At 54.9% G+C, this 13,291-nt stretch overlaps 1 protein-coding gene across 3 annotated transcripts in view; it reads right to left on the bottom strand.

The window, feature by feature from the left end:
- Positions 1 to 13,291, bottom strand: part of LOC119972701 (clathrin heavy chain linker domain-containing protein 1-like) — a 132,504-nt gene that overhangs the window by 95,142 nt on the left and 24,071 nt on the right. For all 3 annotated transcript variants that reach the window (XM_038809828.1, XM_038809839.1, XM_038809849.1), the window contains one exon: positions 7,095 to 7,296. In XM_038809828.1, the coding sequence (XP_038665756.1) occupies positions 7,095 to 7,296 (202 nt within the window). The remainder of the gene's footprint in view (positions 1 to 7,094; positions 7,297 to 13,291) is intronic.

Here is a 13,291-nt window from a genome sequence, read left to right as displayed (position 1 = left end):
GTCCTCATCGTGTGCAAGGTTAAGCCTCATCCGGTTTAAAGTAATACAAGGGCACATATGAAGGTAGCAAGGATGAGTAGGTTCTTTAACGGGGTAGAGGATAGGTGAGGGCAGTGTGGGGGGAGACCCGCGAATCACGTCCACATATTCTGGGCTTGTCCAAGGCTGAAGGGGTTCTGGTAGGGGTTCGCCGACGTGATGTTTGAGGTGCTGGGCGTGGAGGTGGCCATATGTGGGGTGTTGGAAGATCCAGAGTTCCAGGGGGATAAGAAAGGCCAATGTCTTGTCCTTTGCCTCCCTGATAGCCCAGAGTCGGATTATGCTTGGGTGCCGGAGCTCAGAGCCACCAAAAACGGGGGTGTGGCCGAGCGACCTGGCAGAATTTCTGAGGCTGCAGAAGGTCAAGTTCATCTTGAGGGAGTCGGTGGTCTGGAGATGGAAGCAGCTTATTAATTTCTTTAAGGAGATTTGAGGGGTCAGTGGGGGGGGAGGTAAGGGGGTTATAATGGGGAATGCTGAAGATGGGTCTGGGTTGTTTATAATGTTATGCTGCTGTTCTTCTGCTTTTGTTTGTTTACATGAAAATGCATTGAATAAAATATTTTTTCAAAAAAAGACAACTGAGAGCCATACATATGGGCGCGATTCTCCGCACTCACAACGGGGCAGAGAATTGCGGGCGGCGCAAATTTTTACGGCGACGTTGGTCCGACGCCCTCCCGCTATTCTCCGAACCCCGCACAAACTCCGAGTCGCCATTCCCGCCAAACGCCTTTATTACGCCCCCGACACGACCAGAATCGCTACTAATTGCCCCCCCCCCCCCCCCCCCCCCGCTATTCACCGGCCCGTATGGGCCGAAGTCCCGACTTAATCGCGCACTGTTTACACGGCGTGAAACACACCTGCTTTTTAAGTTCGTCACCCAGTCGTGCTGGCTGACGACTGCTTCCAGGAGGTTAGTGCACCGCTCAGCGCACCGCTCAGCGCACCGCTCGAGTCTGGCCACAACGGGGAAGGCATCCCTGAGAACGGGAGGGGGGTCCAGAGCGGGGGGGAGTGGGGGAGACGGAGGGGGGAGTGGGGGAGATGGAGGGGGGAGTGGGGGAGACGGAGGGGGGAGTGGGGGAGATGGAGGGGGGAGTGGGTGAGATGGAGGGGGGAGTGGGGGAGATGGAGGGGGGAGACGGAGGGGGGAGTGGGGGAGATGGAGGGGGGGTGGGGGAGACGGAGGGGGAGATGGTGGGGGGGGGAGTGGAAGTGGGGGGGGGGTGTTAGGTAGACAGTGAGCGAGTGAGCCTTCCAACCCCGTAACAAAATGTCTGCCACCATGCCATGGCGTGCCGGTCACAAGGACAAGGCCGCTGTTTGCCCTGTGGCTTACGGACACAGGCCACTGACGCACCCGTGAGGAGGACATAGTTTACTGGCCGTTGAATGCAGAAAGTGACCAGGGGTTAGGCTGCCCGTGTGTCAGCAGCGCGCCCAGGCCACCGGGACACACAGGTATCCCGTGGCTGGCGGCTGCCGAGTTGTCGACTAACCTCCGTCTAACATGTCCCGTTTCTCTGCCCCCACCACCCTTCTGTAGGTTAGCACAATGTCTGTGAACAGAACGGCTATGTTCTGCACAGTGGTTGGGGCCGCTGCACTGCATTTGGCGATGCAGCAGCATCCACAGCCACAACCCGCAGTGGATGCAGGGCCAGCTGCAGCAGCAGAGGGAAGGGCCGAGGAGTTGCCACTCGTCGAGCAGCATGGTGAGGAGGAGGAGGAGGAAGAGGAGAGAGTGAGGGTGCAGCCACGGCGCCAGAGGCAACGACCAAGGCCGAGGGTGTACCGTGACCGGGTCTCTTTCCGAACAATGACGGACATCACCTGCAGGAGGAGACTACGCAGCCGGTGATACATATCTGTCACCTCGTGGCGCACCTCGCCACGTGGAACGGGGGGAGGACACGCGATCCCGGTTGCCATCAAGGTGACGGTCGCTCTTAACTTCTATGCTACCGGCTCCTTCCAGTCTCCGAGCGGCGACGTCTCCGGGATCTCCCAGTCATCGGGGCACAGGTGCATCCGGGATGTGACCGATGCCCTCTATGCCATCGCTGACATCTACATCACCTTTCCCGAGGACCAAGCAAGTCAAGACTCACGAGCTCGTGGATTTGCCAGCGTGGCCGGGATACCGAGGGTGCAGGGGGCAATCGATTGTGTTCATGTCCCCATGCGCCCGCCTGCAGGGGACAGGGACGTGTTCACAAACAGGAGGGGGACATACTCCATGAATATCCAGGTGGTATGCGATCCCCACATGAGGATCATGAACGTCTGTGCAAGGTTCCCAGGGAGTGTGCATGACTCCTACATACTGGCGCAGTCGTTCATCCCTGCGATGTTTGAGGGACGTCCCCCCCCGGCTGAGGGGCTGGTTGCTAGGCGACAGGGGTTATCCGCTGAGGTCTTGGCTGATGACGCCTATACGGAGGCCTCAGACCAATGGGGAAACACGATACAACGAGGCCCATGCAGCAACCAGGGGTGTGGTGGAGCGCTGCCTTGGCCTCCTGAAGATGAGATTCAGGTGCCTGGACCGCTCCGGAGGGGCCCTGCAGTACCAGGCCGAAAGGGTCGCTCGCATTGTTGTGGTCTGCTGTGCGCTGCACAATATCGCGATGCAGAGGGGAGATGACCTGCTGCAGGAGGCGGATGGAGAAGCCAGTGGCAGTGGTGCCAGCACAGAGGAGGAGGAGGAGAGGGAGGAGGAGGAGGAGGAGGAGAGGGAGGAGGAGGAGGAGGAGGAGGCTGGCGGAGTGGTGGGCGCAGCACGCAGACACGACCCAGGTGCTGGTGATGTCCAGGAGGCGGCACGACGGACACGGCGAGGACGGCGGGCACACGACGCCTTGGTGGCAGCACGGTTCACGCGTCGCATGTGACGTCCCCGCTGAACACGAAACCACCACCTGCATCGCTAGTCGTACAGAGGATCAACACACAACTGCCACCACCACAATCCCGATCCCCCCACCCCCTCTCAGTGTACACTGCTCCACTTCGATATCACCCTTACCACTGGGTCCAGATGGTATGGCACAACATTGATGGCTGTGTCAGCGGGTGTGATTAGTGCCATGTGGAATGATGACAGCCCGCTCTGCGAAGAGCTGTGAGCTCAGAATCGTTAGAGAGAGTCTGACCCATGGCAATAGCTGAACCATCCACCTTGGTGGCCGCTGAGATCGTCACGGACACTCCATCACGTGCCCGCGTGGGCTAGCTGTGGGAGGGGGTGGGGGGAGGGGCAGGGACTGCACACTCGGCACCGAAGTTTCACCGCTGGTCAACCCCAGCGACACTCGGTCACCAGCACGATTCCTGTGGCTGTGGAACAATCACACGGTATTACAAGTAAGGTGGAACAGTGCGTTTAATGTTAACAATTTACAGGTGCCCTATCCCCTACAACTAAACTGTGCCCTTCACCCGTGCCAACTTACTCAGTGTCTATCTTAGTTGCCTTACGGGCCCTACCACTACATCTAAGTGATTCCCCAGATGATACAGCAGGAGTGGAGGAGGACTGCTGCGAATCGCCCCCTTCGACTCGTTTCTCCTTCGGCAAGCGTTTCCTGGGGCGACCCGGCCTTGATGGGCCAGGCTGCTCTGTGGGCGTCTCGGGTGACGTTGTGCCACCCTGCTCTGCCTGCTGCCCACCCGATGCACCAGGGATGGGACGGGGGGAGGCCGAGAATTCCGGGATGTCCCGTGATGGAGTTAATGGGACGGGCCCCGAAACCTCCTCCTCCCTCGGGGAGCCCGGTGGCCCCCGGGCCTCACTTTGGGACAGAGGTGCGAGCGGGGAGGTGCCCCGTCGTGCCCCCGACACCTGGCGATGCCAGTCCTGGAGGCCTGCAACGGTATCGACCAGGATCCGAAGGTTTGCAGACACGGAGTCCAGGGAGTTAGACATTCCCGCCAGGGACTGTGCGACCTCAACCTGTGAGTGCACGACGCCATCCAGCACATGTGTCAGGCGGTTGATGCTCTCGGCGACTGACTGCTGCGACTGGGCCATGACCTGGTGAGACTGGGCCAAGGCCTGCAGGGCGCCGGCAATGTCGTTTTGCCTCTGGCACATTACTGCCTGTGAGAGGGCAACCCTGTCCAGGGCCGAGGATGACGCGTGCACATTAACCCCAACGCCTTGCATAACCGGATCCATCGCAGAAACCATTTCACCCATTGCCTCCACCGCGGATGCCACCCGTGCGGTGTCGGCCTGGGTCTCTGCCATGAGCGGCACCACTCCCTGCTCATGGACGCGGTTCGACTCCTCTAACAGCGTCTGCAGAGTCTGGAAGACAGCCCTCATCCCGTCATTGTTTCCCTGGGTTTCTTGAGGCATCGGCTGTGCGGGTGGGTTGAGAAACTCCAGGAACTCCGAAAACGTCTGGGAGCCAGCTGCATGCTGGGCCTGGTCTGGCCTCCGCGAGTCCGGGCCCTCGGTTGCTCCGACCTCCACCTGCTGTACCTGCTCAGCTGTGATGTGCGAACCAGACTGTGACCTAGGAGACTCATCACTAAATAGGCCCACCGGGGTGAGTGTCTGTGGGATGATGGATGGTGTGGGAGATAGCAGTGCCGCATCCCGAGGTTGTCGCAATTTAGCGCCTCCTCTATGGTGTGGGGCCGCTCAGAGTCCGGAGGGTTATCGCTGGCCATTTCTGTGGCTTGTGGTATCGCCACCCTCTGGGCGTCCTGCTCCGCAGATTGAGTTGGGGAGGATGGGACTCCCCGCTGATCAGGCACCCTCTGTCGTTCGTCCCCAGGTGAGGTGGGGGCAGATGCCTGTGTCCGTCTGCAGCCAGACGGCCCTGGTCGTTCGTCATCACGTCCTAGGGAAGAGAATGAGACGGGTTATTTAGATTTGCTCGGCAAGCCGCAGGACGGTCCCAGTGGGCAGCGTGTGAAGGGACAGAGGATGGGGGAGGTGTCCAAGTGGGCAGGGTGTGTGAAGGGACAGAGGATGGGGGAGGTGTCCAAGTGGGCAGGGTGTGTGAAGGGACAGAGGATGGAGGAGGTGTCCAAGTGGGCAGGATGTATGAAGGGACAGAGGATGGGGAGGGGTGGGTGTTTGTCAAGGAGGGTTGTCTCACTTGCTGCAGATCCGCCAACCTCGCATAGCGCGACTTCCCGGGTGCCAGACCCCTCCACAAGGTCCAGTGCCCTCAGCTCAAATGTGGTGAGGGGGTGCAGGTTGGGCGAACCCCCTCCAGTCTCGTGCCGCTCACGGGTGTTGTGAGCGGACTTGGCCTGTTGGGGGAGGGGACATAGGTATATCGTTACAATACGGCAGGTATCAGCAGTCCGTTCAGATACTGGCACAGTTTGGGGGTGAAGTTGTCATAAGACCATTGCATCTCTCCACGGAGGCCAGAGCGCTGGGTCTGTGACAACTTTGTGGACCACCCTCAAATAATTCTGCCCCAATCCCCCTCCCCCCGTGCCAGTGGGGCAGGTGGGTGATTAAGTTAAGGGGGGAGGGATGGTTGTGACCAGGGGGCACCCTCTTGGCACTTAGCCTGGCAACCCTGGTGAGGTTGTGCAGCTTTTTCCTGCATTGCTCTGCAGAGCGAGGGGTCTGCCCCACAGCACTAACGGCAGCAGCCACCTCACACCAGGCCTGGCATACCGTGCTGGCAGGTTGGCGATGCCCTCTACGTGGGCAGATGATGCCCCTCCTCTGCTCGACGGCATCGAGCAGCGCGTCCACATCAGCCTCTACAAACCGAGGGGCAGCTCTCCTGGGCTGCGACATCATGGCCGACAGATTCTGTGCTCGCCCGCGCCTTTTTACGGCGTCGGGCGGCGTCACGTGGGCGTGTTTGTGTCGTCGCCGCGTTGCTTCGTAATGGCGCACGTAATTGACGTGGCCGCGTTCCTAGCCCATTTCCCGGAAGTGAATACGTCGGGAAATGGACCCTTCCCAACCATCGTGAAACGCCCCCGTTTTTCCCGCCGATTTCCCGATTTTTCGAGAGTCGGGAGAATCGCGCCCATGATGTCGAGATCACCAAATCCAGAAGACACAGCTTTTCTTCCGAGACAACATCAGACGATAGTTGACCACTATTCCAACTGGAAAGGATGAGATCCAAGCTCTGTGCAAGGCCATGTGCAAGCTTGGTGCTGAACTCCCCAGACTCATTGAGTGACAGCAGGCTTTCTAGTGGGCCCACGACTGCACTGAGCATTTCTGTAGGCTGCCCTATCGAAGTCCTCGTCTGAGTTCTCTACAGCAGAATTCATGTGTAACATCGCCAGCTGTGCTTTCATTGTCCTCTGCCCTGGCTGTCCCATGTTTCACCACATGTAGATCCAACCTCAAGCTATCTTCTAATGTACATGCATTGCCAGTATTTGAGCTGGTAACTCTAATTCATTTTTGTTAACTTACCATGTTGGCATCAGAACTCACCATTGCTGGGATGTTAGTTCAGTAACATAGCCAGAATATTCATGTACTTTTACTTCCTGTCTACATGACTTGATTTCCTATTGCATGGTTTCAGTAAGATTGTACAAAGATCGTAACAAACGTTTATTTGAAGCCTTAAACTACTTTTGTCATTTAAAATTTTAAAATACTTTTAAATTGTTGTGATTAAAAATTGTTTGTTTTTAGTGTTTCTTAAATCATTCTCCTTTTTCTCAGCATGTTTCCTTTCCATTTAACTTCTTCATTATTTCTTAAATAAAAATTTGCCCAAGGTCTCTACACAGTCTGTAGAGGAATGAGAGAGATCTCGAGTCTTGCTCGAGAAGAATTCAGGGAGTTGGCCAGCTCTGCTGTTCCTGGTGCATAACATTTGTGAGAACACTGAAGAAAATAAAACTCCAGGGAAGAGGAGCAGTCTGTGACAATCCAAGCAAACATGATTATACTCTGGAATGTTCAGGCTCACATTGTAACTGAGAAATAGAGACGGCACCAATACAGTGAGAGCACCTTTTGGGTGGCTTCAACATTAAACTTGTAGTTTTAGCAATTGATTGTTATTAGACAACAATAAAATAATCTTCTTAAATACCTGAGTTTTAGTTGCTTATTCAGCGTGACCAGCTCGTCCCATTGTTGCATTTGCTGATAAATGTCTTGGCATATATCAGTTTTGATCTGTGCTGGCACATATTTTGTTTCTTTTGCAAAACTGAGGTCATTCAGTATTTTTTTCAGTTCCCCCAGATGCTTACATAGATCATCCACATTTACAGACTCCATGAATGTCAGACCTATTGCAGAAACAGAATATACAAAAACAGCTTCTAAGCACTGTAATGCAGTTGCATCTTGTTTGCATGAGAAGTCCTGCCTACAGAATGCAGAGGCCATAATTATTCCATTAGTAATAGGAGCGGCCTCAATAGAGGATAAGCAAGTTGTCATGCTGGGAAGGGCTCAAATGCAGGCAATAATATTAGGTATATGCGCTTCTAATCTGCAGATTTCGAAACTATACAAGTAAAATGTATGGTTTAAAGTTTGGGATTAGCACCACCCACCTCATTGATAACTTGGTCTGGTCGCACTGCCCTCCTCGTTGCTGGAGGGGGTGCTTTGGTGATGAGGTTGGGGGGATCATCTCAGCGATTTATGGGAGGATGTGGAGGCTTAGGAGAGGGTGCAGAGGAGGTTTACCAGGATGTTGAAATGAAAATCGCTTATTGTCACGAGTAGATTTCAAATGAAGTTACTGTGAAAAGCCCCTAGTCGCCACATTCCGGCGCCTGTTCGGGGAGGCTGTTACGGGATGTTGCCTGGTCTGGAGCGTGTTCGCTATGTGGAGAGGCTGAATAGACTTGGACCGTTTTCATTAGAAAGACGGAGGCTATGGGGTGACCTGATAGAGGTCTACATGATTATGAGGGGCATGGATAGAGTGGATGGGCAGGCACTCTTTCCTAGGGTGGAGGGGTCAGTCACCAGGGGGCATAGGTTTAAGATTCGTGGGGCAAAGTTTAGAGGAGATGTGCGAGGCAGGTTTTTTACGCAGAGGGTGGTGAGAGCTTGGAACACATTGCCAGGGGAGGTTGTGGAAGCAGATACATTCACGGTGTTCAAAAGGCATCTTGACAAACACATGGATCGGATGGGTATTGAGGGATATGGCACATAGAAGTGCTGAGGGTTTTGGCCAAGGTTGGTATCATGACCGGTGCAGGCTTGGAGGGCCGAAGGACCTGTTCCTGTGCTGTATTGTTCTTTGATTTTGGAGGAGGATGGGAGTCTCTGGAGGGGATTGCCAAGTGGGAAGAGGAGCTGGGGATGGCATTGGATGAGGGATTGTGGTCTGAGGTGCTGCAGAGGGTGAATGCCTCAAAACCATATGCAAGGCTAGGATTGATACAGCTAGTAATAATAATCTTTATTGTCACAGGTAGGCTCAAATTCACACTGCAATGAAGTTACTGTGAAAAGACCCTAGTTGCCACATTTTGGCACCTGTTGGGGTACACAGAGGGAGAATTCAGAATGTCCAAATTACCTAACAGCATGGGCACGATTCTCCGATCGCGGGACAGAGTGTCCACGTCGTAATGAACGCCGTCGCGTTTCACGACAGCGCGAAATGGGCGCGGGCACTAGCGAATCTGGCCCCCACATGGGGCCAGCACGGTGCTGGAGCGGTTCACGCCACTCCAGCCTCACTTCCTGGCGCACACTGGGTGCAGCGGCAACCCGCACATGCGCAGTGGCGACGCGCCAACCTGCGCACGGCCCCAAGACAACATGGCGTGGGGGTTCTGGGGCCAGACGCGCAACAAGGTAGGCCTGGGGGAGGAGAGGCTGACCCGCCAATCGGTGGGCCCCGATCGCAGGCCAGACCCCATCGGGAACGGAGACCCCCCTACCCCACAGGCTGCCCCCCGACCCTTCGCGCAGAGTTCCCGCCGGCAGCGACCAGGTGGGACTCTGCTTTTTCCGCGCGGCCGCTCAACCCATCCGGACGCCCGGCCTCGTACAGCAGCCTATGACTGGCACCGTGCCAAACACGCCGGCGCAAATGGCGCCGATTCTCTGCACCTCGGAGAATCGCGCACCGGCATCAGGGCGGCATGGCGCGGTTGCGGCGATTCTCCAGCTCGGCGCGGGGCTGGGAGGATCGCGCCCCATGTCTTTTGGGACTTGTGGGAGGAAATCGGAACACCTGGAGGAAACCCACACGGACACCGACTCCGCACAGACAGTGACACAAGCCAGGAATTGAACCTGGGACCCTTGAGCTGTGAAGCAACAGTGCTAACCACTGTGCTACCGTGCTGCCCATGGTAGTGTACAGAGTGCAACTGACAAAGTTTAGGATGAGGCGGTTGTTTGAGGGGATGGAGGATATTGTGAGTGATGTGGGAGGGGCCCAGCTAATCACGTACAGATGTTCTGGTCCTGCCCGAAGTTGGAGAAATGTTGGAGGTTGTTCATCAGCACCATGTCGGCAATTCTACATGTTGACTAAGAGCCCAGTCCCCTGGGGGCCATATTTGTGGTGTCGGACTTGCTGGAGTTGCAGATGGAAGCGGGGGCAGATGGACTTAGAGCCCAGTCCCCTGTGGGCAATATTTGTTGTGTCAGACTTGCCAGAGTTGGAGACGGAGGGGGGGGGGGGGGGGGCAGATCTTTTAGCCTTCGCCTCATTGATCGATCGCAGGCAGGTTCTGTTGGGGTGAAGGTCAGTTTCTCCACCCTGTGCCTCGGTATGGCTGGGGGAATCTAATGGAATTTGTGTATTTGGAGAAGGTGAAATTTGCTCTGAGTGGTTCCACAAGAGATGGGGTTTGTTGGGGATTTTCATTGCAGTATTAATGTAAGCCTACTTGTGACAATAATAAAGATTATTATTATCATTGTATTACATTTTGGGGAGCTGGTTGCCGCCAACTGTTAGGGGGAGGGATTTGAGGGGGTTGGTCTGAGCTGTTATTTTATTTTGAGTTGGTTGTATTTTGTAAATGTTTTGTGTGTGAAATGTTAAAATTTGAAAATTTGGGCACTTTCGGAGGCGGCCAGGGAATGAGTGGTCACACATTTGATGGTTCCCGCTCAAGGTGGATGTTTTTGGTGTTTTCCTGCCCGAAGGGTGTAATATTTGAGGGTAAAAGGGGCAGGAGTACTCAGGGAAGGTAATACTCCTCTGGTGTGGCTGGTGCATGGATCAGCAGATGAGGAACGCCATGAGAAAGAAACAGCAGTTGGAGTAGGAGAGGTTTCATGGTGCGCCACAGGTAAAGGTGGCGGAGGGCAAGGGGGGCAGTGTTGTCTGCCCAGTGGTCGACGGAGCAGCTTGTGGAGTTCTTGAACAACAAGTTCCAGCAGCAGAGAAAAGAGGCCCTGGAAGACCTGGCCAAGGTGGTGGAGCCGCTGACGTCTGGGATTGAACGAGCAGAGGCTGGAGAAACCAGGGCCGGGCGATTTAGAAAGTGGAGGAGGCGGTGGAGGAGCATGAGGAGCAGATGCCTCGTTGGCGATGGAGTTGGGAGTGATGCGTGAAAGCCTGAAGAGGCTGAGGGACAAGGTGAAGGACCTGAAGAACCGCTCCAGGTGGCAGAATGTGAGGATTTTTGGAATGCCTGAAGGTATTGAAGGTGCAGAGGCCGCTCTGTCTGTGGCAAATATGCTGGAGAGGGTGACGGGGATGGGGCCTTTGAAAAGCCTCTCAAGGTGGACTGAGCGCACAGGGCACTGAGGAGGAGGCTACATGTGGGTGAGCCATCGAGAGCGATGGTGGTGCGGCTGCATCGCCTTTTGGATAAGGTAAAAATTCCTACGGTAGGTGAGGCAGATAAAGACGTTTACCTGGTAGCTTGAGCTGGGGGTCTACCATGGCCCTGTGTGGAGATGGCGAAGAGGAGGGCTGGTTTACACCGGGTTACGGCTGCTGTCTTTGAGAAGGGGTGAAGTTTGGAGTATTATACCTGGCTCCCTGTGGGTGACTTTCCAGAAACAGGAACTTTATTTCGACATGCCAGAGGAGACAATCATCTTTATGAGGGACAATGGACTGGGAGGAATGTGAGGACATTTAACTTTGGAGGAGTTTTGTCTGCTTTTTAAAGTATCTATGGGTGAGGATTCTGGGGCAGGTCTTGACAGGGGAGCAGTGATGGTGAGTGTACCTTTTGTTACTCTTTGTGTGTTGGTGGTTGGGATGACCGGGGTGGGGGAAACACTGGAGAGAAGAGAAGAAGTTGGAGGCCTTGGGCAGGGATCATATTAGCTGGGCGGGCTAGTTAACGGAAGCGAAGAGGGGGTTGCCAGAAGGAAGGAGTGGGGGAGATGGGGTTGTTTTTTTATTTGAGGGTGGGAGGGGGTGGGAAAGGCGTTGGTGTGGCGCAGTTGGGAAGGGATCGATAGCGATGGACATCCGAGGACGGGCCTCAAGGGGCACATGGCGAGGACTGAGTACTGGCTCAAAAGGGGATGTGACTGATCGGCAGGGGAAGAGGGCGGGGAACATGAGGGGGTTGAATGGGGCAGTCAAATGTTCGCTTGTGTTCATGCATCTGAGGCGTCTGAAGGCTGACATGGCATATTTTAAGGAGATGCACCTGAAATTGGGGGATCAGACGAGGCTGAGAAAGGGATGAGTGGGGCAGGTGTTTCATTTGGGACGGGATATGAAATATGAAGACAAGGAGGGTGCCCCGAATTGGGATGACGTGGATTTTATAAGGTGGGTGCTGGGGAAGATTCCGGACTTGGACATGCATTGGTTGATTATGGAGAGGTGATTTCAATATGATCACAGATCCCAGCTTGGACCTGTCATGTCCCAAGTCATCGAGGGTGTTGCTAGTGGCAAGAGAGCTGAGGGGGTCCATGGAGAGCATGGGGGGGTGAACCCGTGGAGCTTTTGGAGGCCAAGGGTGAATAAGTTTTCATACTTCTCCCACGTGCACCGGATGTATTATGATGGAAAAGGCGCTGCTGGTGGGGGTGGCCGACTCGGAGTATTCGGTGATGGTGATTTCCGACCATGCACCGCATTGGTAGATTTGTGGGTGGCTCGGGGGAGGTCCAATGGCCACAGTGCAGGCTAGATGTGGGGTTGCTGGCAGATGAGTAGGTGAATGAGCGGGTGCTGGCTGCCACGCACGGCAACGTGGAGTTGAACGACATGGGGGAGGTCACAGCAGCCATGTTGTGGGAGGCACTCAGGGGAAGTTTATTCCTATTCAGGCGCACAGGAAGAAGCAGAGCGGGAGGAGAGGGCAAGGCTGGCGGATTTTGAGGGTGGGCAGAAGATATTCAAAGGCGCCAGAGGCAGGGTTGTTTAAGGAAAGGCAGAGGCTCCAGATGGAGTGTGGGCTAGTCTCTACAGGGAAGGCGGTGGGACAGTTATAGAGGAGCAGTTATGTACATGGGGAGAAGGCAATCATGGTGTTAGCCCATCAGTTGAGGAGGTAAGAGGCAATGAGGGAGGTTAGCAGAATGAGGGATGATAAGGGTAAGGTGGTGATGGACACAGAAGGGGTGGATAGCGTTTTTGAAGCGTTTTATAAAGGTTATACGAGTCTGAGCCCCTGACCAGGGAGGAGTCCAGGGAGGAGTGGTTCCTGGGTGGGTTGGAGTTTTCCAAAGTGGAGGAGGGGCTGCTTCAGGGCCTGAGGGCCCCAATTGGGCAGAGAGAGGTGATGGACATTATAGGGGCGATGCAAGCATGGAAGGGGCTGGACGGGTTCCCAGTAGAGTTTTATTAAAAGTTTGGGATGGACCTGGGGCCACTGCTGGTGAGGGTGTACAATGAAGTGAGGGAGAGGAGGGAACTCCCTCCTACACTATCACAGGCTTTCATCTCCCTGATTTTAAAGAAGGATAAGGATCCGGAGCAGTGTGGATCGTATTGCCAGATATTGTTATTGATTTTGAATGCCTAGTTGTTGGTGAAGGTGCTTGCATCGCAGATTGAGTACTGTGTGCTGGGGATGATAGGCGGGGATCAGACGGGTTTTGTGAAGGGAAGACATCGGCGAATGTGCAGAGGCTACTCAATGTAATTATGATGCCTTCGGAGAGGCAGGAGGTAGAGGTAGTGTTGGCGATGGACGCAGAATTGAACTTGGCTCGACTGGTGGTGGGGGTGAAGGTGGATTTTAAGAGGTGGGCTGTCACTGGCAGGGCGGGTGCAGACACTGGAAATGACGGAGCTGCCTAGGTTTCTGTTTGTGTTTCAGAACCTCCCCATCTTTCTCCCCAAGTCGTTCTTTAGAAAGATTAATGGGCTGATCTCTG

Source organism: Scyliorhinus canicula, chromosome 1, assembly GCF_902713615.1.
Source record: "Scyliorhinus canicula chromosome 1, sScyCan1.1, whole genome shotgun sequence".
In the NCBI taxonomy this organism is placed as follows: domain Eukaryota; kingdom Metazoa; phylum Chordata; class Chondrichthyes; order Carcharhiniformes; family Scyliorhinidae; genus Scyliorhinus; species Scyliorhinus canicula.
This window is presented reverse-complemented; position numbering and strand designations above follow the sequence as displayed.